This window comes from Mobula birostris, chromosome 13 (genome assembly GCF_030028105.1).
Source record: "Mobula birostris isolate sMobBir1 chromosome 13, sMobBir1.hap1, whole genome shotgun sequence".
NCBI lineage: Eukaryota > Metazoa > Chordata > Chondrichthyes > Myliobatiformes > Myliobatidae > Mobula > Mobula birostris.
The window spans coordinates 8,685,811-8,713,360 of record NC_092382.1 but is presented as its reverse complement, the minus strand read 5'-3'; the positions used below and the strand labels follow the sequence as shown (position 1 = coordinate 8,713,360).

General features: G+C 45.1%; 1 protein-coding gene across 4 annotated transcripts in view; it reads left to right on the top strand.

Moving 5' to 3' along the window:
• Positions 1 to 6,736: 6,736 nt before the first annotated feature.
• Positions 6,737 to 27,550, top strand: part of LOC140208327 (NACHT, LRR and PYD domains-containing protein 3-like) — a 48,620-nt gene continuing 27,806 nt past the window's right edge. Inside the window, exon 1 of one of the 4 annotated variants that reach the window (XM_072276913.1) lies at positions 6,737 to 6,850. Coding sequence is in view for 1 of the 4 variants with exons in the window: in XM_072276912.1 (XP_072133013.1) it covers positions 21,006 to 21,303 (298 nt within the window). In the remaining 3 variants the exon portion in view is untranslated. Of the gene's footprint in view, positions 6,851 to 20,889; positions 21,304 to 22,052; positions 22,129 to 26,765; positions 26,787 to 27,550 lie in introns of those variants that run through there. The other 3 variants (XM_072276912.1, XM_072276914.1, XM_072276915.1) reach the window with 3 other exon arrangements.

Sequence of the window (27,550 nt, the reverse complement as noted above, 5' to 3'; positions counted from 1 at the left end):
CGACCAGTAATCTCCTCACCATGGGGCCTAAGTCCTTTGGCATGAAATGGGGTTTCAGGGCTGAAAAGGCACTGGGCGTCTGTGTCTTTAGGAGTAATTGTGTCTGAGCATGGAAAAGGCCAGGGTCTTAATGGACTTCGGCAGCAAGTCCTTCTGGGCCAAACTCCATGACCCCACTAAACGAAATGGACCCTAACGTGCCTTCACATTCGGAAGTCACTTTATATCATCATGGTCGGGATCGGGGTCTCGGAAGGCGGCGGGACAGTGCAAAACCCTTGCCAAGGTGCAGGTATTCACAAAATTTCCCAAGAATCTCCGATTTCCTCACTTCCGCCATTATTCCCTGCCATAGCCAATTTCCCCCGGGGAGTCCCTCTATATCCCGGGCATATAAAGCCGCCTGCGTTTATGTGTGTCCCATTTTATTTTTTTGGAGTATCACAGAGCGAAGCTCGAGGTATCATACCGCGGGAGTGCAATGGATTACCACGTTCAATTCGCACAAAGCCTGGCGTCCTCGTAGAGTAACGGGTGAGTTATTGGCTATAACAAACTTTTCCTTAATCCCTCTCCCCCCTATTCTAATTTCGACGGGCTGGGAAAATGGATCCGTCATGGGGACTCCGGCTATCCGCACGGTTTTTACAGTAATAGTGCTCTCAGGCAGTGCCACAGAGGGGCTTACGGACAATAGAGTGGCGCCGGTATCGATCAGGACATGTACTGGTTTCTTAGCTATTTCTACATCCAGGAGTAGATCCTCCTGCGGGTTCACATGGAGCCTGACCATCGCCGCTTGTATCGTCTTCCCCTCGTGACCTCCCTACTGGGACCCGAAGGGCTCACGCAAAGTGAAATGTGTCACTTCCCCAGGGGTGTTCGCGGGCCATCCTTTCTCACTGCCCTCGCCTATCCCTTCCACCCACGCCGCCTCAGCTGTCTCTAGCCTAATGCCCATTCCGTCCACATTTCCGACACACGTACTGCCCCTTGTCCCGGGATCTTGGCCGAACTCCGGCCTTCCACTCTCATTTTTGTATGTACTACCCCCTTTCTCCCGTGATCTTAAACAACCCATTTCGTTCCATGTCGGTCAGGGTCTGGGTTACCACATCTGTTACTGGGTCTGCCAGTTCAAACTGGTCAATTAAAATGTATGGCCGAGCTCGGGTCAGGGGCAGTTCAGGATGGTTTGTACGGCCCACGGGGCATTTAGCTGGTCCAGAGGTATTTCCGCATTAAATTCCCAGGTGTATTTGACCGGGCTATGAAACCATTGACGGTCTCTCCTTTCTTTAGCGTGCACCGGGTAACCTCGCTGGAGTCTCCATGTTGTGGGGCTGCGACAGGAACAGGGCCTTTAATTTCGCACAACCACGTTTTCAGGGCCTGTCAGGCTTCCTCGCCGGCTGACGGTGGCCAGTCTCTCTCGGGAGTAGTCTTGGCATCGAGAAGTTGGGTTCCGCCACAGCCCTGGAAGTTCCGTATATGATACGGAGCAGCGCCCGTAAATCGCCAGGCGGCTGGGTAAATATTTGACAGTTCCGAGTAAGCCAATTATGAAACGCTACAGCTTCATAAATCAGGGCGTCTCTGATCAGACTGCGAACCTCAGGCGGGGTCCAGCATTTTAAAACAGGGATATCGTCCACGATTATCCGGGTGAATTGAGAGTTCCCCTCCTTTGTTATCCGGTGTAAGCTCTCCGCTCTCTGGTGGAAACTCGGCCCTCCGTGAACGGAGGGTCCGTCCACGCCCGTAGGCTCCGGAAGAAACGGGCACAGGGACGGGGCTCCGGTCCAGGGAAGTGAACATCCGGTACCGCCAAGGCGTGGGCTGGCTGCCCGTTCTGGGGTCTTTTTTGTTGCAGTCCCACTGCCATTGCAATAACCTCCGTGACGTCATCGGGCGCGTCACAGAGCGGCGAAGGCGCCAGCTGAGGCTACAAGCTTCCCAACGGGGCCGTCGGACTTACGCTAGAATCTGCCATCCGACTATTATGTTCCCATTTCTTTACTTTGGGGCGCCGGTGCCGCGATTCCACCTCTTCCCATTTAGTAAAACATGTCATTAAAATCCCAATTAGGATTCCACCCCCCCCACCCCCCGCCCCATAGTCTCAGTGTCTCCCTTCCAGTATCGGATTTTTCCGAAACCAAAAGAGCCCCCGTAGGGCCAATCTCCTTGAGTCAACTATGTAAATCACTGGAAAATGTAACAGAGTTACTTGTTGTCCCCTGTTTCCAACCAAACCTTATCTGCGGGCGAATCCGAGCAATTAGCGGGTCGCGCAACAATTACTTTGTGCTCTTGTGCTTTGAAATTTTCGTCTCTGTGCCCTTATTCATTTGGGATCGGCCGAGTGTCGTTCATAGGGGCGCCCCTTGTACTTTTCCGATCAAGTTGCCTTGACCAAGACTTACTGGCCCGGTTTCCCATTTTAACAGATACTTCTAAGTTTATTTATTTATTCATGTTATTAGTATTCTACGTTCTATTTCCTATGCTATCCACGCCTCGTAATCAACTGATTACCATACACGAATTCCTGGATCCTCTTAAATTCCTGAAAAAAGAAATATTTTGTCCATCAGCTCAGATTTCCCTCTCCCAGTTTCCTTCTTGTTCTCACCAGAACCCAGGAACTGAGCACCGGCTGGTCAGGGACGGCCTTACGCACGCTTCACCCTGGTCCTGGTCTTGATTCCCCTCTTTCTGGGAAGTCTCACAGGGAGGGATGAAGATTCCTTTCAGTGGGATTGGATATAAGGATATACAGGGATCCCATTCTCCCCGCCAGGTTATTAGGGAATGTCCTTTTCCACACAAGACTCGGACCCAGGTATTCGTTGGGAGACTCTTTAGGGAAGCCGATCCTCCAGGGAGCATCGACTCCGCACACAACCTTTATAGTTGATTGGAGCGGGTAAGGTTTCTTCAACATTCCCATCTTTGGAATTCCTCTGAGCAATCTAGAGGTAAAATACTTAAGTTACGTGGCCTCGTGTTGTATAGCTACAGGCCAGAGGTGGGGGTGATCAGCGCTCAGCGTAATGGAGCTTGCGATGTTGCTGCCAACACGAACTGACCGAGTCTTCCCGTCAAGAAGTCCAACATCCAGTTACAGAGAGGAGTGCTGTGTCACAACGGGAATACTTTACCCACCAGCCTCTGAGTTATGACTGTGTTAACGCAGACATCTCACCTTGCAAAAACTCATTTCAAGGAGGTAGCACCACACCCCCGTCCTCCGCAACCCCATATAACCCCCCCCCACCCCCGTCGACCTCCAAGGACATTTGATTATGAAAGAACACAACAATTTGTTTGATCACATATTGAAACTATTTACACACAGTTACATAAGTCTCAAACTCATAGCAATCTGTGTCAATGAATTTGTTAATTTTGCAAAGCATCAGATTCACAAGGGTTTTGTGAGACAGTTGCCTTCTGAATTCAGTCTTAATGTGACGCACCATGCCGAATGCCCTTTCTACATCACAAGTAGAATTTGGCAGCACCAAATTTTAATTGTGGTGTAGGGCATCAACAGAGTAGCTCCTTAGCAGCCAGCCAGCTAATTTAGATAACGTTAGCTATGCTAAAGAACGAATGACACCTGTTAAACTCACCTCAACATGTCTTTTACAGCCATTGAATGCACCATGGGCAATAGAAAAGTCACTGTTGCAAACAGTGCAGCGAGCAACACTGGTCTGTGAACAGCATCCTGGCGTAGGAACCATCATCTTCTCGGTGGGACAAGTCGTGTAGAAGGGCAACGCCGTGAGATCATCAGCGGAACCAATTGATCGGTAGAACAACTGGAAATGACTTAATGTAACTGGAACGTGATATTTTATTCTACCCAGTACCAACCACTCAATGCACAAGAAGACTGCTGAAGACCGTGACACTGCGTGTTATCATTTAGCCCAGTTACCTTTGTTCTCCTGTGCACCGAAATCATGGCGGCTGCCTTGAACTTTGAAGAGACATTGGACTCTTTCAGAGAGATTTCAAAGTTGCCCGTCAAGACTTATCTTACCGGGCCATATGGTCCCTTGGCACCTGACTAGGCAAGTTGTCCGGCTCTGCGGGTTTGCATGGGTTGTCCCTGGGTAGTGTCCTCTTCATCTCGGCTCTGGCCAGACAGGGTGTCTGTTTCTCTGGAAGAGAGGAGGCTTTACTTCGATGGCACATCATTCCATTGGCCCAATCGTGCACACAAACCATTCAGCCGATCAGAGGTATAGGGTCCACTTGTAATCCGATTGGTATTTGTACCTTGCCATATTCTCCGCGTGTCCCTGGTGTTACAAAGGTGTCTGTGTATTGTCTATGCGAACTGCCGCATCGTCTCCCTGAGGGCACGCTATCCGCTCTCTTGCTTTCTGCAGGTCTATTCCGGGGGTGTTATGAATGGTTCAGGACAGACAGATATGAAGAGGACAGAATTAGCAGGAACAGAGAAGCAGAACATACTGACAATTTACCTGAGCAAAGGAGGCAGGAACAAATACAGTAGTTGTTGGAAATATCGAATGGTTGCAGGAATTTGAAAATCACGGATGCCCCAGGGATTCTAAAAAGAGACACTGTTCGGATTTAAGCATTGCTTGCCAGGTATTGCAGTCTCAGAGATACACTCCCACCGGCTCTTTACTCTGCCTGGGAGCAACGAAACACCCTCACACAAACGGCAAAAACACCTCAGGTTGGTGTTATCGATAGAGTTTGGCGTTTAATACTGTCATCCCCATCCGCTCAGTACCAGTCCACAAGCTTCAGACTTCGGCTCTGCTCCTCTCTCTGCAACTGGATCCGCAGTTTCTTCGGCAGGAGTTCGCAGTCAATGCAGATCAGCAAAAACGAATTCTTCCTCGCTGAGAGTTGTGATGAAGCCCCAGGCTTATCTTGCCGTGGACTGTCATTTTCAAGAAAGAGTGCCTGAGTGACGTCAGCCGCCGGCTTTCTTGTCTCCTGTTTGATTCTTACTGAAGGCTGATTTATACTTGTGCGTACTAGCTTGCGCCGTAGCCTGCGCAAGAGGGCTACGCTGTTGTGAGTATTTATACTGTACAGTCTGGTCACCAAATTATAGGAAAGATGTCCACAAAATTGAGAGAGTAGAGAGAAGATTTACTGGAATATTACCTGGGTTTCATCTCCTAAGTTACAGAGAAAGGTTGAACAAGTTGGGTCTTTATTCTTTGAAGCGTAGAAGGTTGAGGGGGGACTTGATCGAGGTATATAAAATTATGAGGGGGATAGATAGAGTTGACGTGGATACGCTTTTTCCATTGAGAGTGGGGGAGATTCAAACAAGATGACATGAGTTGAGAGTTAAAGGGCAAAAGTTCAGGGGTAACATGAGGGGGAACTTCTTTACTCAGAGAGTGGTAGGTGTGTGGAACGAGCTTCCAGCAGAAGTGGTTGAGGCAGGTTCGATGTTGTCATTTGAAGTTAAATTGTATAGATATATGGACAGGAAAGGAATGGAGGGTTATGGGCTGAGTGCAGGTCGGTGGGACTAGGATAGGGTAAGAGTTCGGCACGGAGTAGACGGGCCGAGATGACCTGTGTCTGTGCTGTAATTGTTATATGGTTGTTATATGGTTATAGGTTACGGCGTAGTGTATGCGTAGGGTTTGCGTAGGCTGCGCCACTACGCCGTACCTACGGCATACATTTGACGCACATTATAAATCAGCCTTAAGAGAGAGAGAGAGGGGCAGAGCTATGGGACTCTGCAGCTTGTTTTGATTGAAGCAAGGACACTCACTCACACAAGGTCAGTCGCAGTTGGAGTTGGACAATGGAAGGAAGCCGGTGACTGAGGGGTCACAGCTTGGAATTTTCGAGAGCCCACAAGGGTAGGTTGGGTATCGATCCAGCACATCGATAAGCGGCTATCAAATTGTGTGATTCGGGCAACCTTGTGGAATCTACCTATGTGTTAACCCTTGCCTGGGTCGTAGTTCCCTTTAGAGGTACCCTTGTGATGAGCGACTATTGGTGATGATTCGTCAGTGGATTTGGAACGACGACGGGTAAAATCTACGGCGATTGTTTCCTGTTTTACCACCGTGGAACCTGTGGATTACGACATAAAGGCCTTCTCTCGACACTCACCTTGGATTACAAATATCTCTCTCACATCCCTTAATCCATGGATGAACTGAACTCTCATAACTTACCATCTCAAGATTTTAAGTCTGGTGCCCCTCCGAGCTCAATAGTTTGGGAGTTATATTGACACATCTGTATGCTCATAACACAGTTAACTTTTGATCATTCTTGTTTAAGTTGCTATATTAAGTAGATACTAATAAAGATAGTGGTTTTAACATCAACACCAGACTGCAGATGTGGTCTATGGCTGCTGGTTCATTTAACCCGTTACGGGTCCGTAACAGAGTTAACACAGACACACCTGAAGGTTGCATGCTTAGTCGACCGCTGCACGATCTGTCATCTTTGTATATCTAAACACGGCTACAAGATCTGTGCTATGTTCTTATGTAATTTTTGTTGTTAGAATCTCAACTGATGGCGAAAATCGCAAAATCTTGCAGAATTTCACGGACGCACATGTTTGTGAAAGTCACGTGAGCCCTTTTCCCGCTCCCTTTTCACCGCAGACCTGCCTTATTTCCGAGGCTCCGCCCCCAGCCCTGATGACGTAAATTACAGTCCTGACTTCCCTTCAGTTCTGTGTTGGAGCGGGTCGCCGGCGGCGGATCATCTGTAGGATCCGGATTGGGAGAGGATCATCACCCCCAGAGTGGGGAATCGGGAGGATGGTTCACTGTCCGGGCGTGAAGAGAACAAGTTCTCATTGGTGAGTATTGAGCCTGGTCCCGAGGGTGGATGTCTGATGTTGCGTAGTGAATGCAGTTAACTTCCCCGATCTGGCGGCCTCTCTGCGCTCGCTGGACAGAACCTGCCGGGGTCGGTCTGTGTTGTAGGACCTTCACAACAGACCGACTGAGATGACCGCCGCTCAGCCCCTCTTGTCCTGGTCCTAGGAGCGTGTTGGGGTGGTGATACCGAGACTGCACTCATCCATTGAGGTTAATCCCGGGAACGTTTCCTTCATCACCCAGCCCCGCATCGGGTCCAAACTTCATCTGGATCGATAGTCGGTGTCGACAATTGTTTTACGTCATTCCAGGGTGCGGGAAGCGGCCCGTCCACCTGTTGTGTTCTTGCAGACAGAGAAGGTTAAAGCGGGTAATCGCACCTTAGGGACACCGTTCCATCTGCCTGAGTAGATCCATCTTTCGCCCCTTCAGACAAGGCAGTGAGATCCAGATCTCTCACGGCCTCTCGTTTGGGTGGCCATCGTTGTGTTTATTTTTGTAGAATCCATGCCACTGTTCCGACTTGTCGAAGTACAGCCAATATTTCCGGTTTTGTAACCCCATTAAATGCGAAAAATAAGCCTTTTCCATTTATCTGGGCTTCTCAGAAGTTTGTAAACTTCAGTTAAGCCTTCCTTCAACGGGTGTTGCATATCATCCACACAGATCAACACATTAAAACAATAACAGAGTGTAACAAATCATTATGGTTACACGGACAGTGCAGTATACATCGAGTTAACTATGAGATCAAGAATTCAACTTATCACGCTGCGAACATTCCAGGTTTCCTGGAGCTTGGTGCTGTGTGTTTTCAATGTTATTTTAAATCTTCGACCCCGCTGAGAAGAGAAAATAGCGAGGGTTATGAGGATCTTGGATGCTGCCTGCTTTACTGATGCAATGGTAAATGCAGTCATGGTCCAGGGAGGAGTCTGGTTTCTGTCATGTCCTCCGCTGTGCCCACAGTGTTCTGCAGGTCCTTTCAGTCAAGGGTAGAGTGGTAGACTTATAAAGTCGTTATGTATCCGGATGGGATATTTTCTTTGGCTTTTTGATAAGGTTTGGGAAGGGGCAATGTACCTAAGCCAAAGTTAATGTTCAGTGATCGAGGTTTGTCATTTTAGGATCTTTTTCTATCCTATTATTCAGTAGCCGTGTTTTGCTGAATGACCACCAGTGACTGTCCTTGATCCCTCACCCACATGTTTCCATCTCCTCATTCACTCACATCTTCTGCATCCTCTCTCCAGCCCGTGTGTACCCACCTCAATGATGTACAGTATATTATCTAACATTTGACTTCATTGTGAAATATTATCTTGCATCTCCTATCTCACTGAGTTTTCCAGAAATCGCTTTTTGTTAGCCAGAACTACCAGAGGTTTAATTAAACGCAGCACCTGGTAGGGTAAGTCGTGCAAGCTACGAGCCACGGTTATGACCAGAAAAATTCTAGCATGGATAAAGCAGTAGTTGGTAGGTAGGAGACAAGGAGTGGGAAAAAAGCGCATCTTTACGGTTTGAAAGAATCCAGGGGAAATTACACGGGTACAGGTGGATGGGACATTGCAAGGAATGATACGGACGGGCTGAAAGACCTGCTTCTGCGCTGCAAGGGAATGAATCGAAATTGAGCATTTCGCTATAGCGTCCCAAATGCTTAGAGGAAATATCTTGTCAGGCCCTGGAGATTTATCCATCCAAATGCACCGCAAGAGAGCAAGCGCCTGTTCTATAAACTGTATACAATCCGTGACTTGACAATCCATCCTCCCTTCTATCGTCTCCTCAGTACATCTCGTTTGGCTCCTTGCAGAGTTCTGCACTCTGATCTTCAAAAGTTCTTTTGTCCAGTTAATCGGGCAGGAGGGGAACCACAGGTTTTTCTTTTTTATTTATCCTGCCACCAAGAAGTTTGTTATTCATGGAAATATTCTCATCCCAGTAGTTGTTTACGAAGCTTACAAGAAAGCTTTTTGGAATGAAAAGCTTTATCTATGTAATACATTTGTTGTCCTTGGGCCTCTTCTCAAAGGAGGGATGGAGGCACTGAGACTAGGAACTTCACTGAAACCTACCAGATACTGATGTCTCGATAGAGTGGATGGGTGAAGATGTTTTCATCAGCAGTAGAGTCTAGGAACTGAGAGCAAAACCTCACAATCCATTCAGCTGTATCTGGAAAAATTCTCCTCCAACAATCTATCCAGTCGCGGGGGCCGAACTTGATTGTATTGTCAAATGTAGTTTTACGTTATTCGAAGGTACAGAAATTTGATAGAATTTTTAATCGCTTAACTAAGCAAAGACGAAAACTTCATTAATATCACCACAATATAATGTACTTTTTAAATAACAGATAACCGACGTTTGAAGCAGAATTATCGTATTGAACAAAGTGCTTTATTTTGGAACAGCTTCTGCACTGCTGAAGTTCTGTAGAGTTGGAACTACCAGCAAAATTACTGGATGTACTTCGACAGGGTTAAAACTGCAACTGGTATTTTAGTTTCACCATTATAAAATGGCTGAGTGTTCAGTACTCACTGTGGTCATAATGAAACTCAGTAAATATGAGGTTGAATGTTGCTTCCTTTTTCGTTAAGTTCTGGTGGGCCTCTTCCTCAGTCACCAGGGAAACAGCCCACCAGAGCTTCAAGGAGTGTTGAGGATTTTTATCACTCTGTAGTCAGAGCCCCTTAGCGGAGAGACAGTGGCCTCAGGATTCAGTGTGGTTTCGAGGATTTACTGTCTGGAATATATGATGTCTGTGCTGGAATAAAGAGATGACTAATGAATGTTGGGATTGTATTTATGCAAATCTTTTTAGAAGGTCACAAACATCTTGCAGTCAGTCAATATTTGTGAATTAAAAGAAGAGAAAAGTCTCTATACTCTGTTCCCAAGGCTATATTTACTATTTAATACTAAAATATAATTTTCCTGTTCCACTACGGGAAAAGTTGTGGCTAACTGACCTGGTGTAGATCCCATTCAATAATAAAATAATCATCAATATAATCAATTTATCTGTGGAGACAAACAGAAAGGCAACAAAAGTTGTTAAAAAAGTAAAGGTAGAATACCAAAGTAAACGAGCCAATAATATTAAGGAGGTTTGTAAATGTTTGTACAGATACATAAAGTGTGAAAAAGAGGCAGGACTGGATATCAGAACGCTGCAATACCTTACTGGGGATGTAGTAAGGGGGCACAGTGAATGGCGGACGAACTGAATAAGTATTTTGCACCAGTCCTCATGCAGGAAGACACTAGCAGAATATTGGAAACACCAGGTGTCGGGAACATCAAGTGTGTGATGTTACCATAGCTAGAGAGATATTTCTTGGGAAACTGAAACGTCTGAAGTTAGATATCTCACCTGAACTAGATAGCGTGACCGAGAATTCTAAAAGCGGGGGCTGCAGATATGGTGAGACATTAATAATGTTCTTTCAAGAATCACTAGCTTCTGTAATGGTTCCGGAAGACTGGAAAATTGCAAATGTCACTTCACCTTTAAGAAAGGAATAGGACAGAAGGGAACCCATATGCCAGTTTGTCTGACCTCAGTAGGTGGGAAGATATTGGAGTCGATTATTAAAGATGTGGTCTCAGGGTACTTGGAGACCCGTCATTAAATAGGTCGTAGTTGGCATGATTTCCTCAAGGGAAAATCTTGCCTGACAAATCGGATGAAGTTCTTTGAAGAAATAACAAGCATGATTGACAAATGCGAATCGGTTGATGCTGTGTATTTGGATTTTCAGAAGATCTTCGTTACGCTACCGCACATAAGGTTGCTTAACAAGTGACGAGATCACGGTATTACAAGAAAGATTCTGACATGGATAAAGCAGTGGTTGATTGGCAGGGAGAAAAGCGTGGGAACAAAAGAAACCTTTTCTGAATTTCTCCCAGAGACTAGTGATATTCCACAACGGCCTGTGTTGGGACCGATTCTTTTACGTTATATGTCAAAGATTTGGACAATGGAATTGATGGCTTTGTTGCAAATTTTCAGACAGTATGAAGGTAGGTGGAGGGGAATGTGGTTTTGAGGAATTAGAAAGGCTACAGAAGGACATGGACAGATTAGGAAACTGATCAAGATGTGGAATACAGTGTCGAGAAGTGTATGGTCATGCTCTTTGTTAGAAGAAATGAAAGGGTTAGCTATTTTCTAAATACAGCAGAAAACGGAGGTGCAAAGGGACTTAAGCGTCCTTGTGCAGGATTCGCTAATGATTATTTTGCAGGTTGAGGCAAGGTGAGGACGGCAAATGCAATCTTAGCATGTATTTCAAGCGGAAAAGAATATAAAAGCAAGGATGTAATGTTGAAACTTTATAAAGCACTGGTGATGCCGCACTTGGAGTGTTGTGAACAAGTTTAGGCCTCTAAATGTCGAAAGAAATGTGCTGAAATTGTATAGGGTTCAAAAGTTGTTCACGGAAATGATTACACGATTGAATAGCTTGTCGTATGAATAGCGTTTGATGGCTCTGGGCCAGTATTCACTAGAATTCAGAGGAATGAAGGCTGACCTTATTGAAACCTATCGAATGGTGAAAAGCCTTGATAGAGTTGATGTGGAGATGATGGTTCCTCTGGTGGGTTAGTTTACCTCAGAATAATAGGCGCCCTATTAGAACGGGGTGAGCAGGAATTTATTTTGCCATGGCATGTCCAATCTGTGGATAATTTTTTTTTTTTTTTTTTTTGCACAGGCAGCTGTGGTGGCCAAATCGTTGTGTGTATTTAAGACAGAGTTTGATAGATTCCTGATTGTTCAGAGCATGAAAGGATAGATTCCTGATTGGCCCCTTAGCGGAGAGACGGTGGCTTCTGGATCCAGTGTGGATTCCAGTATGCTGTGAGCATTTACTGTTGGAATATACGATGTCTGTGCTGGAATGAAGAGATGATGAATGAATGTTGGGATTGTATTTTTTCAAATCTTTTTATAATGTCACAAACAATTGCAATCATTCAATATTTGTGAATCAAAAGAAAAGAAAAATCTCGATACTTTCTTTCCAGGGCTACATTTATTATTTAATGTTAAAAATATATCATTCCTGTTCCGCTACGGGAAACGTGGCAGCTAAATGACATGGTGTAGAACCCGCTCAACAATAATATAATCAACAATATGTCCAATTTATATGTGGAGACAAGCTGAAATGTATCCCGGGCCATTTTTGAACCACGGGCCGGAACACAACCTCGACCCCCGTCCAGACACAGGTTCCTCAGGTTACAATTCGGTCACGGGTTGGTGTAGGAGTGTTAGTGTTTGAACTGGGAATAGCTGAGACACCGCGGCACATTAGCGGCAGTAAAGAGTCCTGGGAGTGCTGGCCCATTCGTTATAATCCTGGGATGGGGGTCCAGGAATATGGAATTCCCACTGTTTGGATTTCCCCCGAGCTCACTGCTTCTACAGATGACATTGGGCATTCCTCCTTCCGCAATGAAGCAGACGACTCGGACAACAGTTTGCGAGGAATTCTGATTACACTATCCTGTGTGAGACAGGGGGTAGACTTGCGAAAATCTTGGGGGTGGGTTGGGATCCAGTGAGGACGGATCCTGGAATACCATACAGGTTTTGACACATATATAATGGAACCGTCTTTCAAGCTGCCCAGGCGTATGAAATGATGCGTTAGTATTAATGTTTTGTGCTCAGATGTTTGGCTCTGGAGTTCCTTTGGAAACAAGAAGAGAATGAGTTGCCATTCCTTCCCTCACAGTGAGAGGCTGTGAGTTAATGGGCTGTTCCATGATTGCAGCAGTAAACATGGACCCGGGGTTTAGTGTTCAATCCGTGTTTGGAAAGTCCCTCTTACTGTCCCCTGTCTGTCAGCTAGTGGGAGTCAAATAGAAACTAAAGAAGGAGAAGCTAAAGACAGACCAATTGATATTACAGAAGTAGCAGCATTACAATGGTGGGAACTACAGAGGCATGAGAGGGGAATTTGCCAGAATTGATTGGAAATGATGAGATGCCAGCAGAGCAGCAATTTGTGGGAAGTTGGAGGATTTGTCCTGACCGAGGGTCTCGGCCTGAAACGTCAACTGTACTTCTTCCTAGAGATGCTGCCTGGCCTGCTGCGTTCACCAGCAACTTTGAATGTGTTGCTTGAATTTCCAGCATCTGCAGATTACCTCGTGTTTGGGAACCTATATGCCAGTTTCTCTGACCTCAGTATTTGGGAAGATATTGGTGTCGATTATTAAGGATGCGGTCTCAGGGTACTTGGAGACCCGTCATAAAGTGGGCCATAGTCTACTGGATTTCCTCAAGGGAAAATCTTGCCTGATAAATCTGACGGAGTTCTTTGAAGAAATAACAAGCATAATAGACAAAGGAGAAGCAGTTGGTGCTGTGTATTTGGATTTTCAGAAGGTCTTCTTTACTCTGCCACATATAAGGTTCCTTGACAAGCGACGAGATCATGGTATTGCAAGACAGATTTTGGTATTCTTAAAGCAGTGGTTGATTGTAATGGGGCAAAGCGTGGGAATAAAATAAACTTTTCTGAATTTCTCCCAGTGACTAGTGATATTCCACAAAGGCCCGTGTTGGGACCGATTCTTTTACGTTATATGTTAAATATTTGGGCGATGGAATTGATGGCTTTGTTGCACAGTTTGCAGACAGTGTGAAGAAAGGTGGAGGGACATGTGACTTTGAGGAATTAGAAAGGCAACAGAAGGACATAGACAGATTAGGAAACTGGTCAAAAAGTGGAATACAGTGTCAAGAAGAGTATGGTCATGCACTTTGATAGACGAGATGAAAGGGTTAGTTATTTTCTAAATACAACAGAAAAATGAGGTTCAAAGGTACTTGGAGGTCCTTGTGCAGGATTCCCTAATGATTAATTTGCAGGTTGGGGCTGTGGTGAGGACGGCAAAGGCGATGTTAGCATTCATTTCAAGAGGATTAGAATATAAAAGCAAGAATGCAATGTTGAAACTTTATAATATCCAGGCCACACTTGGAGTATTGTGAGCAGTTTTGGGCTTCTTAACTTCGAAAGGAATGTGCTGAAACTGTATGGAGTTCAAAGGCTGCTCACGGAAATGCTTCCACGATTGATTGGCTTGTCATATGAACAGCGTTTGATGGCTCTGGGCCAGTGTTCACTGGAATTCCGAGGAAGGAAGGGTGACCGTATTGAAACCTATCGACTGGTGCAAAGCCTTGACAGAGTTTATGTGGAGATGATGGTTCCTCTGGTAGCAGAGTCTATGAGCAGATGACTCTACCCCAAAATAGAGGGGCGTCCTATCAGAACGGTGTGAGCAGGAATTTATTTTGCCATGGAATGTCGAATCTGTGGAAGTTTATTTTTCCCCCACAGGTAGCTGTTGTGACCAAATCTTTGTGTATATTTCAGACACAGGTTGATAGATCGCTGATTGATCAGGCCATGAAAGGGTGTGGTGAAAAGGTAGGAGACTGGGAATGACAGGAAACTTGGATCAGACATAATGAAATTGTGGAGTAGACTCGATGGGCTAAATGGCCTAATTCTGCTCCTATATGGTATGGTCGAATGGAGATAGAACATCCCATGGAACATAGAATAGTACATCACGGGAACACGTTCTTTGAAATCAAACCTGGAATCATTTTCCTGAACCGCCTTTTAATCCTCTCCATTTTTAACACATTTTTCTCATGTTAGGGGCTCAAACCTGCTAAGAATACTCTAAGGGTTGCCTCATCAGGACTTTATAAATTCTCAACAGTCCATCCTTTCTTTTATATTACAGTCCTCTTCAAATGAATGCAAAGATCGCATTTGCCTTCTCCACCATCAACTAAACCTGTATATTAACCTGTAAGGAAATTGCACAACCACTGCAACCCTCTTTGCAACTCAGTTGTTATTGGTTTTTTTTTTGAATTTTGGGCCCAGCCTGTCCATAATCTCCACACAATTCAAATAGGAAACCTGCTTACTATTCTCAAGTACCGAGGTGCAATGAAAACCCTGTTTAGCATCTCATCCATACAGATCAATAGAGCACAACAGGACATTCAGGTGATATAAAGTAAACAATAACAGAGTGTAACAAAGCATTATGGTTCCAGAGAAACTAAAGAGCAGGTAGCCATGTGGTGCAAGGTCGTAACAAGTTACATTGTGAGGTTAAAGTCAAACTTATAACGTCGGGGACCATTCACATATTTTCTGCTCCAGCTTGCCGCATTTCCATCTGTTATCTAACTCATTAATATCAATACCTGCAGCACCCCGCGAGTCTCATGCCTACGTTCGGAGAGACAACCATTTGCAAGCACTCTCTGGCTTCTGCACTCGCTTCATCCTGAATTCTAAGGACCTTTCCCTTTTGGACCAGCCTCCCATACAGAACTTTTTTCAAACGCCCTGTTAATATCAATGTAGGCAATGACACCCACATTACCTTCATCAAACTTCTTGATAACTTCCTCAAATATTTGAATAATTTGATTAGACATGACCTGTCAGGCTGACTGTCTCTCATCAGGCCCGGTCTTTCGAAATTTTATAAATTCTGTTTATTAAAATACCTTCCAATGACATACCCAAGACTGATGTCAGGATCCAATGACAGACCCAAGACTGACGTCAGGATCCAATGACAGACCCAAGACTGATGTCAGGATCACGTGCCTATAATATCCCTTCTTACCTTTCGAGCCTCTCTGGCCTAAATGAGCAAAACCAGCTATCCTCCCATCCTCTGGCATATCACTCATAGCTCTGTACATTTTAAATGTCTCTGCCAGTGTTCGAGCAGTTTCTGCACTGGCCTCCCACAGGGTCCGAGGTACACTTTGTCAGGCCCTGGGGATTTAACTTTTCTAATTCAGCAAGCACCTGTTCCGCAATCTGTATACAATCCATAACAAGATTAACTTTTCCCGATTTCTATATTCTCTGTATCTCTCTCCCAAGTAAATACAGGCAAACAAAAGGTATTGAAGATCTACCCCATCCCTTTCGGTTCCTTGTCTAGATAGCACGCTGATCTTTTCTGACAGTTAATTGGGCAGTGAGAAATATTTGGCTCAATAAATTATTCTGCCACCAAATTGTCTGTATCCCTGGAAAAGCGCCCATTACAGTTGTTGTTTACAAAGTTCACAAGAGTGATTCTGGAATAAAAAGTTTTATGTATGAGGAGCATTTGGTGTTTCTGGGCCTGTTCTCAATGGAGGGGTGGTGACTCTCGGAACAGGAACCCCAATGAACTCCTGAGGTCTAGATAGAGTGGATAGGGACAAGATGTTTTCAACAGCAGGGGAGTCTAGTAACTGAGGTCACAATTTCAATCCATTCAATTGCACCTGGGGTCCTTCCCTTCCATCATTCTGTCCAGTAGCCAGATCTGAATTGAACCTGTATCAATGCCTGCGGTCGATCATTGATATAAGCTATTTGCAGACTCAAGAATATAATGGCATTTTAACCACTTAATTGAACAAACAATTAAACTTTATGGTTATCAACATGAAGCATTGTGTGACATCTTTTGTAAATATCCCATAGTTGCCATCTGGAGTGGATAGGCCGCATCCAACAACGTGGATTTGATTTTGGAACAGCTTCTGCACTACTGGAAGTTCTGCAGAGATGGAAATACCAACAGATTTACTGGATGCACCTCGAGACAGGGTTAAAACAGACATTGGAATCTTAGCTTCCCCATTACAAAATGGCTGAGGGTTCAGTATTCATCTTTGTCATAATGAAACTCAGAGCATGTGAGTTGATCCTTATTTCCTATTTGCAGTTAGTTCTGCTGAGCCACTTCCCCCATCACCAGGGTAACAGCCCACCAGAGCTGCAAGGAGTGTTGAGCATTTTTATCACTCTCTGGTCACCGCCCCTCAGTGACCTCAGAAACCGGTGTGGATGTCTGGATGCCTTGAGCATTCACTGTACGGAATATATGATGTTTCTATTGCAATAAAGAGATAACGAATTAATGTAGGGATTGCATTTACGCAAATCTCTTCAGGATGTCACAAACATCTCGCAGTCAGCAATATTTGTGCATAACAATGGCAAAAACCTGTACTGAGTTTCCAGTGATTTATTTTCAATTTTATATTAAAAGCATTTTCTTATTGTTTCACTGTGGGAGATGTGGCGGTGAATTGCACTGATCCAGGTCCCGCTCCGCAATAAGTTAATAAACATATGTGCTCAACTCACCTGCTGAAGACAAGTTAAAATATATTCCCACCCACTGGTGACCCATGGTCCGGGTTCCCCACCCGGTTAAATCATTATCGGGTTCTAGCCCTGTTATGGGATGGAGCGGAGTGTTAATTTTAGAAGTGGGATTACACGAGACACTGCTGAATATTACCAACAGGAAAGAGTCCTGGGAGTGTTGGTGCTTGGGCTATAATCCTGGGATGGGACTTCTGGATTACGGAACTGGCACAGTGTTATCCAAAGAGATATTACATCTAAACATATCCTTACCTTCCTCGCTCGCTACCGCCTTCTTCCTTCAACAGGGATCACTCTCTCCACAATTCCCTTGTTCATTCATCCCTCCTCTCTAATCTCCCTCCATCCACTTATCCCTGCAAGCGGCCTGAGTCCTACACCTACCCGGACACCTCCTCCCTCACCTCCACTCAGACACAAAACAGTCCTTCCAGGTGAGGCAACACTTCACCTGCGAATCTGCTGGGCTTATCTATTGTGTCCCGTGCTCCCGATGCGGACTCATTTACATTGGTGAGTGCCGCCATAAACTAGGATTCCATTTCGTTGAGCATCTCTGTATTATCTGGCACATGGGGGATTTCGCAGTGGTCAAACAATTTAATTCTGATTCCTATTCCCACATCTCGATCGATGGCCTCCTCTTGTGCCAAGATGAGACCACCCTCAGAGTGGAGGAGCAACACCTTATATTCCATCTGGGTACCCTCCAAAATGATTGAATGAATATTAAATTATCCTTGCAGTAAACAATTCCCATCCTCCCCCCAAAAAAAGCCTCCTCTATTCCCCAATCTGAACTTTAACTTACCCTCACGAAACTATTATTTCTCCCTGGATCCTCCCCCCCCCCCCACCACCGCTTCCCTTTCTCCTATTGACAAGTCTCTGATTCTTTCATCTCCAGCCCTTGACCTGTCCTACAGTTGACTTCACCTGACACCTTCCAGCTCGCCTCTCTCCCCTCCCTTACCTTTTTATTCAGATATCTTCCCCCTCCTCCTCAGTAATGAGGAAGGCTCTTTGCCTGAAATGTCGACGGTTTACTCTTTTCCATAGATACTGCCTGATGTGTTGAGTTCCTCCAGTATTTTGTGTGTATTGTTTGGATTTCTAGCGTTTGCAGGCTTTCTCATATTTAAGTGTGGTAATTACCGTAACAATTGTTTAGGCTTTATTGAGATTATATCTGGAATATGGTGTTAAAATTCTGCTCCCCATACTAACACATTTCGTTATGTAGACCAAAGAACAAACTGCCGGAGGAACTCAGTGGGTCGGGCAGCATCTGTGGAGGGAAATGGACCGTCAACATTTCGGGCCGAGACCCTCCCTCTGGACTGAGAGTGGACGGGAAATAGTCAGAGAAAAGAGGTGAGGGGTGGGGATGGGGCAAGAGCTGGGGAGTGAGAGGTGGATCCAGGTGAGGGGGAGGTGGGAAGGTGGAAATAATGACGGGTGGGAGGTGAGTAGTTGGGGCAACACGGGGTTGCCGAAGATGGATTTTAATTCCATGGAGGATTATCAAGGAGATTAGAGAGTATTTGTTTTAGAGATTCAGCAGACTGATCCCTGGAGGACGATGATGATCACTGATCGCCTTGACATGAAACAGGTCGGCAGATGTGTGCAGACTGAAGGAATCGAGGAAATGAAGATTGGGCAGGAACGTATGGCTGAGATGGAAGAGCAGCCGTCATCTTGTTGATGGTTGGAGGGGCTGACTAGCCAACTTCTGCTGTTTCTCACTTGATGTTTCAGTGTTCCTGTCCAGTGAGGCCCCAGAGGAATGTGAATAGAAATTAGTGTTTATGAACATAGAATTTGGTTGAATGAAACTTGCACAATATCCATTCAGGTCTGAATTGTGTGTCAGATGGGGATGGAAATCGAACCCATAACTCTGAGACGGGTTGGAGTGTGGAGAGCGATGGGGACGGCGAAAGTACCATGGAAACATTAAAAGAAATGTAGCTGGTGTAAATATGAAATAATGTATAAAATGCGGCAGGTAGGTCAAGCATCGTTTAGAGCATGGGGGGCATCACTGGTACAGTCAAAGCTATTTTCCCTAACGCAGTCTGCAATGCCGTTGATGCCCAGTCAAATAGACCAAGGATTGTTCCCCAGGGTTGGGGAGCCCAAAGTCAAAGGGCACAGATACAAACGAGCGTAGAGATCAGAGAGACCTGAGAGGTAATATCAGTACACAGAGCGAATGAGTATCTGGAACAGGCTGTGTAGTGTTTGCATCGTTGGTTATCTACCTCGGGTTCAGTATTTTCACCGTGTCTGGAAGTTCCCGCTCCTGTCGCCTGTCTTTGAGCAGCTGGAAAATAAAGAAATATTCAAGTTGTTCGAGACCTGAAATCAGATCCGAAAATGTTTGAAACCATTCCGACACAGGGAGTTGGAGCTGAAGCATTAACTTTTATCCTCTTTATCTGTAGTGTTTCTTGTATTTGCAGCATTTTCAAACATTACGTTGAAATGATTTAAGTCTCCTGGGAAATAGACTTGTGTAGGACGTTCAATTTAAATTCGTTCCCTTTCAGCACAGAAAGAGGGCTTTCGGCCCATCTAGTCTGTGCCTTCCTCTGCCTGAACCCATCCACATGCACCCAGACCATATCCCTCGATACCTCCTTCATCCATGTACACATGCAAACGTCTCCTAAATACTGCATTTGAAACCTGCATCCGCATTCGTGCCACCCTCTGAGTGAAATAGTTCCTACTTCGATTCCCTTTAGATATTTCACTTTTTACTCTAAGCCTATGACCACACTGAACATGAAGCGCAAAAGCCTGCCAACATTCACCCTATTTACACCATCATAGGTTTGTTTACCTCCAACAGGGGTTCCCAACCTGGGGTCCACAGATCCTCCCGTAAATGGTAGGGGTCCATGACAAAAAAAAATGTCTGGGAACCCCTGCTAGCATCTCCCCCCTCATTCTCCTGCGCTCCAAGGAATCAATAGATTATCCTGCAACCAGCTTGTCTGCTATTCATGGAAATGTGTACATAACAGTTTCACAAGAGTGATTCTGGAATGAAAGGTTTTATGTATGAGTGGCATTTGGTGTCTCTGGGCCTGTTCGCAATGGAGGGGTGGCGACTCTGGGAACAGAAACGTGAATGAAATCCCGAGGACTGGATAGTGCGAAAGGGGCAAGATGTTTTCAACAGTAGGGGAGTGTAGGATCTGAGTCACAACCTCAATCTATTCAGTTGTATCTGGGGACCTTCTCTTCCATCCTTCTGTGCAGTAGCAGGATCTGAATATCACCTGTATCAATGCCAGGGTTTGATCGAGGTTATAGGGTATTTGCAGACGCAAGAATATAATGGAATTTTTAACCACTTAATTGAACAAAGAAGAACACTTAATGGTTATCACCACAATGCATTGTGTGATGTCCTTATGTAAATATCCTATAGTGACATTTGGAACAGACCGGCCGCATCGAACAATGTGTTTTGATTTTGGACCAGTTTCTGCACTGCTGGAAGTTCTGTAGAAATGTAAATACCAACAGATTTAATGGATACACCTCGAGACAGGGTTAAAACAGCCATTGCAATTTTAGCCTGCCCATTACAAAATGACTGAGAGCTCAGTATTCATCGTTGTCATAATAAAACTCAGAGCATGTGAGGTTGAGTTCTTTATTTCCTATTTTCAGTTGGTTCTGCTGAGCCACTTCCTCCATCACCAGGGTAACAGCCCACCAGAGCTGCAGAGTGTTGAACATTTTTTATCACTCTCTGGTCACTACCCCTCAGTGGCCTCAGGAGCCGGCGTGGAGGCCCGGATGCCTTGAGCATTCACTGTCTGGAATATATCATGTTTATATTGCAATGTAGAGATAACTAATGAATGTAAGGATTGCATTTAAGCAAATCTGTGCAAATCTGTTTCGGATGTCACAAACAGGGGTCAACAGGGATCACTCGCTCCACAATTTCCTTGATCATTCATCCCTCCTCACTAATCTTCTTCCAGATACTTATCCCTACATACGGCCTGAGTACTACACCTACCCGTACACCTCCTCCCTCACATCCATTCAGAACCCGGAACAGTCCTTCCAAGTGAGGCAACACTTCACCTGCGAATCTGCTGGGATCATCTATTGTGTCCCGTGCTCCCGATGCGGACTCATTTACATTGGTGAGTGCCGCCATAAACTAGGATTCCGTTTTGTTGAGCATCTCTGTATTATCTGGCACATGGGGGACTTCGCAGTGGTCAAACAATTTAATTCTTATTCCCATTCCGAAGTCTCGATCGATGGCCTCCTCTTGTGCCAAGATTAGACCACCCTCAGAGTGGAGGAGCAACACCTTTATATTCCATCTGGGTACCCTCCAACCCGATTGCATGAATATTGAATTATCCTTCCAGTATACAATCCCCCCCCCCCTCCACACACACACTTCTCTATTCCCCACTCTGAACTTTCATTTCTGCTCACCAGCCTATTACTTCCTCCTGGATCCCCTCTTTCCCTTTATCCTATTGACAACTCTCTGATTCTTTCTTCTCCAGCCCTTGACCTACCCATCACCTGAATTCAGCTATCACCTTCCAGGTCGCTTCTCTCTCCTCCCCGACCTTTCTATTCAGATATCTTCCCCCTCCTCCTCAGTAATGAAAAAGGCTCGTGGTCCAAAAAGACTCGTGGTCTGCCTGTTGTGCTGAATTTCTCCAGCATTTTGTGTGTGTTGTTTTGGATTTTCAGCATTTGCAAGCTTTCATCATGTTTAAGTATGGTAATTACCATAACAATTATTTGTGCTTTGTTGAGATTGTACCGGGAATATGGTGTAAAATCCCGCTCCCCATACTAACACGGGTTATACAGACCAAAGAACAAACTGCCGGAGGAACTCAGTGGGTCGGGCAGCATCTGTGGAGGGAAATGGACCGTCAACATTTCGGGCCGAGACCCTCCCTCTGGACTGAGAGTGGACGGGAAATAGTCAGAGAAAAGAGGTGAGGGGTGGGGATGGGGCAGGAGCTGGGGAGTGAGAGGTGGATCCAGGTGAGGGGGGAGGTGGGAATGTGAAAATAGTGACAGGGGTGGGAGGTGAGTGGTTGGGGCAACACGGGGCTGCAGAAGATGGAAATTATTTCCATACAGGATTATCTAAGAAGTTAGAGAGTGTTTGTTTTAGAAATTCACCGGGCTGATTGCTGGAGGACGCTGAAGTCCCACTGATCGTCTTCACATAAAACACAGATCGGTAGATGTGTGAGGACCGAAGGGGTCGAGAAAATGAGGCTGAGATTGGAGAGCAGCCGTCATCTTGTTGATGGTTAGAGGGGCTGAATGGCCACCTCCTGCTGTTTCTTACTTGATGTTTCAGTGTTCCTGTCCAGTGAGGCTCCGGAGAATGTGAATAAGAATTAGTGTTTATAAACATCAAAGTGATTTCAATGAAATCTGAACAATTCTTGTTCGGGTGGGAATTGTGATTCATACCTGGATGGGAATCCAACCCGTAACTCTGAGAACCGATAGATGGAGAGATGGGGACGGGAAGATACAGAGGGAAAAATTTCAAAGTTAGCTGGTGTAAATATGAAATAATGTGTAAAATGCTGCACAAAAACTCAAGATGCTGGGGATCTGCACCAAAAACGGGACATGGTTGAAGTCATTCTGACGAACGGTTGTGAACCCAAATCGCTAACTTTGTTCCTCGGGAACTGGGCCTGTGTTTAGTCACTTGTTTTAAAATACTTAGAGGAAGAAACCACATTTCTCCCCTGCAAATTATCCTGGTACCACATTCCCTGTTATTCCCGGAAATGTGTTCAGTACAACTGTTGCTCACGTGCTTCACAACAGTAATCCCTGTAATGAGAGGCTGCATGTACGACAAACATTTGATGACCCTGGACCTGTACTCTATGGAGTTCAGAAGTACAGAGGTGGACGGGTTCTTATTTAAACCGACGGAATGCTGAACAGCCTGGATCCAGTGGACATGGAGGGATGTTTCCAACAGATGGGGAGTCTGTGGTCTGAGAGGACAGCCTCCGAATAAAGAAGTTTCCCTTTAAAACTGAGATGAGAGAAACTTCTTCAGCCAAAGAGCGGTCAATGTGTGGACTTTGGTGCAACAGATAGTGATTGAGGCTGCCACTGGGTATATTTACGGCAGAGGTTAATATATTAATGATCATTTTTGTTAGCCAGAACTACTAGAGAATTAATTGAATACAGCACGAGGCATGGTGAAAAACAGCCTTTACAATTTTAGTTTCACCGTTACAAAATGGCTGCACTGTTAACCTTTGGCATAATGAAACTCGCAGCATACAATGTTCAGCTTGTTATTTCCCTTTTCGGTTTCTTTTGGTGAGCCACTTTCTCCGCTTCCAGGGTAACAGCCCACCAGAGCTGCAAGAAGTGTTGCATATTTGTTTTTATTTCTCTTTGGTCACCGCCTCTCAGCGTAGAGACAGTGGCCTCGGCAGCAAATGTAACAGAATGACAGTGGGAGGAAAGGATGCTGTGAGTATTGACTGTATGGAATGTATACACCAGGGTCCCACTGAGCTCAGAACTAACAAACCGGTGGGGGTGGGGGGGACATTTACACAGTTTGGGGTGTTGCTGATATTTTGCAATCAGTTACTATCTGTGCATTAAAATGAAGAGGAAAAAAACTACAGTTACAGGAAATTTAAAGTAAAAAAAGAGAATGCTGGAAATATACAGCAGATCGCAGCACCTTGGACAGTCTAATTCTGTAACTGGGTCTTACACATTTCTCCTTTCACAGAAGTACCCTAATGTACTGAGTTTAAAGCAGTTTCTATTTTATAATTTTACATTTTGTTCCTGCTACACTGCAGGGAAACATGACAGCCAACTGTGCTGGGCAAGATCCCGCCCAGCAATGATATTGTGATCAAATGTGCTCTGTTGAGCTGATGGAGACAAGCTGAAATTCCAAACAGCAGAAGAAGACAGCAAAAAGGAAAATATCGACCAGTTAGCCTGACCTCAGTGGTTGGGAAAATGTTGGAGTCAATTGTTGAGGATGATGTGATGGAGTACTTGGTGACACAGAACAAGATAGTATATAGTCAACATGGTTTCTTTCAGGGAAAATCCTGCCAGTCAAACCTGTTGGAATTCTTTGAGGAGAGTACAAGTAGGATAGACAAAGGGGATGCAGTGGATGTTGTATATCTGGACTTTCAGAAGGCCTTTGACATGGTGCCACACATGAGCCTGCTTACCAAGTTAGGTGCCCGTGGTATTACAGGAATGGTACTAACATGGTTAGTGCATTGGCTGATTGGTAAGAGGCAGCGAATGAGAATAAAAGGATCATTTTCTTGTTGGCTGCCAGCGACTAATGGTGTTCTGCAGGGGTTGGTGTTGGGACCACTTCTATGTATGCTGTATTTAAATGATTTAGATAATGGTATAGATCAGAGTCAGAATCAGGTTTATTATCACCGACATGTGATGTCAAATTTGTTAACTTAGCAGCAGCAGTTCAATGCAAAATATAATCTAGCAGGGGAAAAATAATAACCAAAATAATAATAAATAAACGAGTATTACAATTACGGCATACATATATTGAATAGATTTTTTTAAACAGTGCAAAAACAGAAATACTGTAAAAAGTGAGGTAATGTCCAAAGATTCAATGTCCATTTAGGAATCGGATGGCAGAGGGGACGAGCTGTTCCTGAATCGCTGAGTGCGTGCCTTCAGGCTTCTGTACCTCCTATCTGATGGTAACAGTGAGAAAAGGACATGCCCTGTGTGCTGGAGGTCCTTAAAAATGGACACTGCCTTTCTGAGACACCACTTCCTGCAGATGTCCTGCGTACTTTGTAGGCTAGTATCCAATATGAATCTGACTAGATTTACAACCTTCGTTTGGCCCTGTTCAGTAGCCCTTCCATACCAGACAGTGATACAGCCTGTCAGAATGCTCTCCACGGTACAACTGTAGAAGTTTTTGAGTGTATTTGTTGACATACCAAACCTCTTCAAATGCCTAATAAAGTATAGCCGTTGTCTTGCCTTCTTTATAACTGCATCGATATGTTGGGACCAGGTTAATCCTCAGAGATCTTAACACCCAGGAATTTGAAACTGCTCACTCTCCCCACTTCTGATCCCTTTATGAGGATTGGTATGTGTTTCTTCGTCTTACCCTTGCTGAAGTCCACAATCAGCTCTTTTGTCTTACTGACGTTGAGTGCCAGGTTGTTGCTGCGGCACCACTCCACTAGTTGGCATATCTCACTCCTGTACGCCCTCTCATCACCACCGGAGATTTTACCAACAATACCTGTGTCATCAGCAAATTTGTAGATAGTACTTGAGCTCTGCCCAGCCACACAGTCATGTGTATATAGAGAGTAGAGCAGTGGGCTAAGCACACACCCCTGAGGTGCGCTAGAATTGATCATAAGCGAGGAGTATATGTTATCACCAATCGGCACAGAATGTGGTCTTCTGGTTAGGAAGTCGAGGATCCAATTGTAGAGGGAGGTAAAGAGGCCCAGGTTCTGCAACTTCTCAATTAGGATTGTGGGAATGATGGTATTAAGTGCTGAGCTATAGTCGATGAACAGCATCCTGACGTAGGTGTTTGTGTTGTCCAGGTGGTCTAAAGCCGTGTGGAGAGCCATTGAGATTGCATCTGCCATTGACTTATTGTGGCGATAGGCAAATTGCAGTGGGTTCAGGTCCTTGCTGAGGCAGGAGTTCAATCTAGTCATGACCAACCTCTCAAAGCATTTCATCACTGTCGATGTGAGAACTACCGGGCGATAGTCATTAGGGCAGCCCACATTATTCTTCTTAGGCACTGGTATAATTGTTGCCCTTTTGAAGCAAGTGGGAACTTCGGCTCGTAGCAGTGAGAGGTTGAAAATGTCCTTGAATACTCCCGCTAGTTGGTTGGCACAGGTTTTCAGAGCCTCACCAGGTACTCCATCGGGACCTTCTGCCTTGCGAGGGTTCACTCTCTTTAAGGACAGCCTAACATCGGCCTCTGAGACAGATATCACAGGGTCATCAGGTGCAGCAGGGATTTTCAAGGCTGTAGTTGTGTTCTGCCTTTCAAAGCGTGCATAGAAGGCATTGAGTTCATCTGGTAGCGAAGCATCGCCGCCATTCACGCTATTGTGTTTCGCTTTTAGGACGTACAGACCCTGCCGGAGTTGCTGTGCATCCGAAGTCGCTTCCTACGTCTTTCGAAATTGTTTTTTCGTTCTTGAAATAGCCCTCCCCAAACCATACCTGGTCCCTGCACAGGCCTGGGTTGCCAGACTTGAATGCCACAGATCTAGCTTCAGCAGACGACATACCTCCTGGTTCATCCGTGGCTTTTGGTTTGGGAATGTACAGTCAGTCTTTGTGGGCACACACTCATCCACACAGGTTTTAATGAAGTCAGTAACAACTACAGCATACTCAAAGATGAATCCCTGAATACAGTCCAGTCCGCCGATTGAAAGCAGTCCTGTAGGGGCTCCTGTGCTTCCCTTGTCCAAACCTTCTTGGTCCTCACTACTGGTGCCGCAGTCTTCAGTCTCTGCCTGTACTCAGGGAGTAGAAGTACAGCCAGGTGATCAGACTTCCCGAAGTGAGGGCGTGGAGTAGCACGGTAGGCCTATTGATGGTGATGTAACAATGGTCCAGTGTGTTGTTTCCTCTGGTATTGCATATCATCTGTTGATGGTAGTTGCTTGGTGATGTTTTTCAGACTGACCTGTTTAAAATCACCCAAAACGATATTTTGTTAAGCAGATTTGTCCCTCGCCATTTATGGAATTCCCAGCAGTTCAATATTGTAGTTAAAATTGTGAAGTGTTACGGATTTGCAAGAAAACATGCTTCTTTTAATGCTACATCTCACAATAATATTTAAAATATATGTTTAAAATCCGGCAGTATTTTTAGCGATCGGTCAATAACGTTGGTGTCTATTTCCCAGTTAGAACCCCAACACTTCTGGGATCAGCAAGAGTGAGATGCAGAGATATTTCGTGTTGCAACTCGGGGCTTCATTATGGCCAATTCTCTGTTTCCACAGCAAGCGTTACTAACAAGGCCATAAACCGAGCACTGTCAAAATGACTGTGGGGTAATCTAGACAGAACGTGTTAAGAACACTAGCTGTGAAGCACATTGCAATCGATGCACGTTAATTGCGGTTAGCCAATATTTTGGAACATGGCCTATAGCACGGTCTCATCAAGGATGATGAGTTCGGAGAAGGACATAAAGATGCGGAAGGTGCTGGCGTGGAGGGCTATGATTGAGATGAAGGAAATCTGGATGTCGAACCTGACCAGAGGGCTTAAAAAGAGGATTTTCATAGCAGTCATAGAGTCCATTCTCACGAACGGATGCGAGACATGGACACTC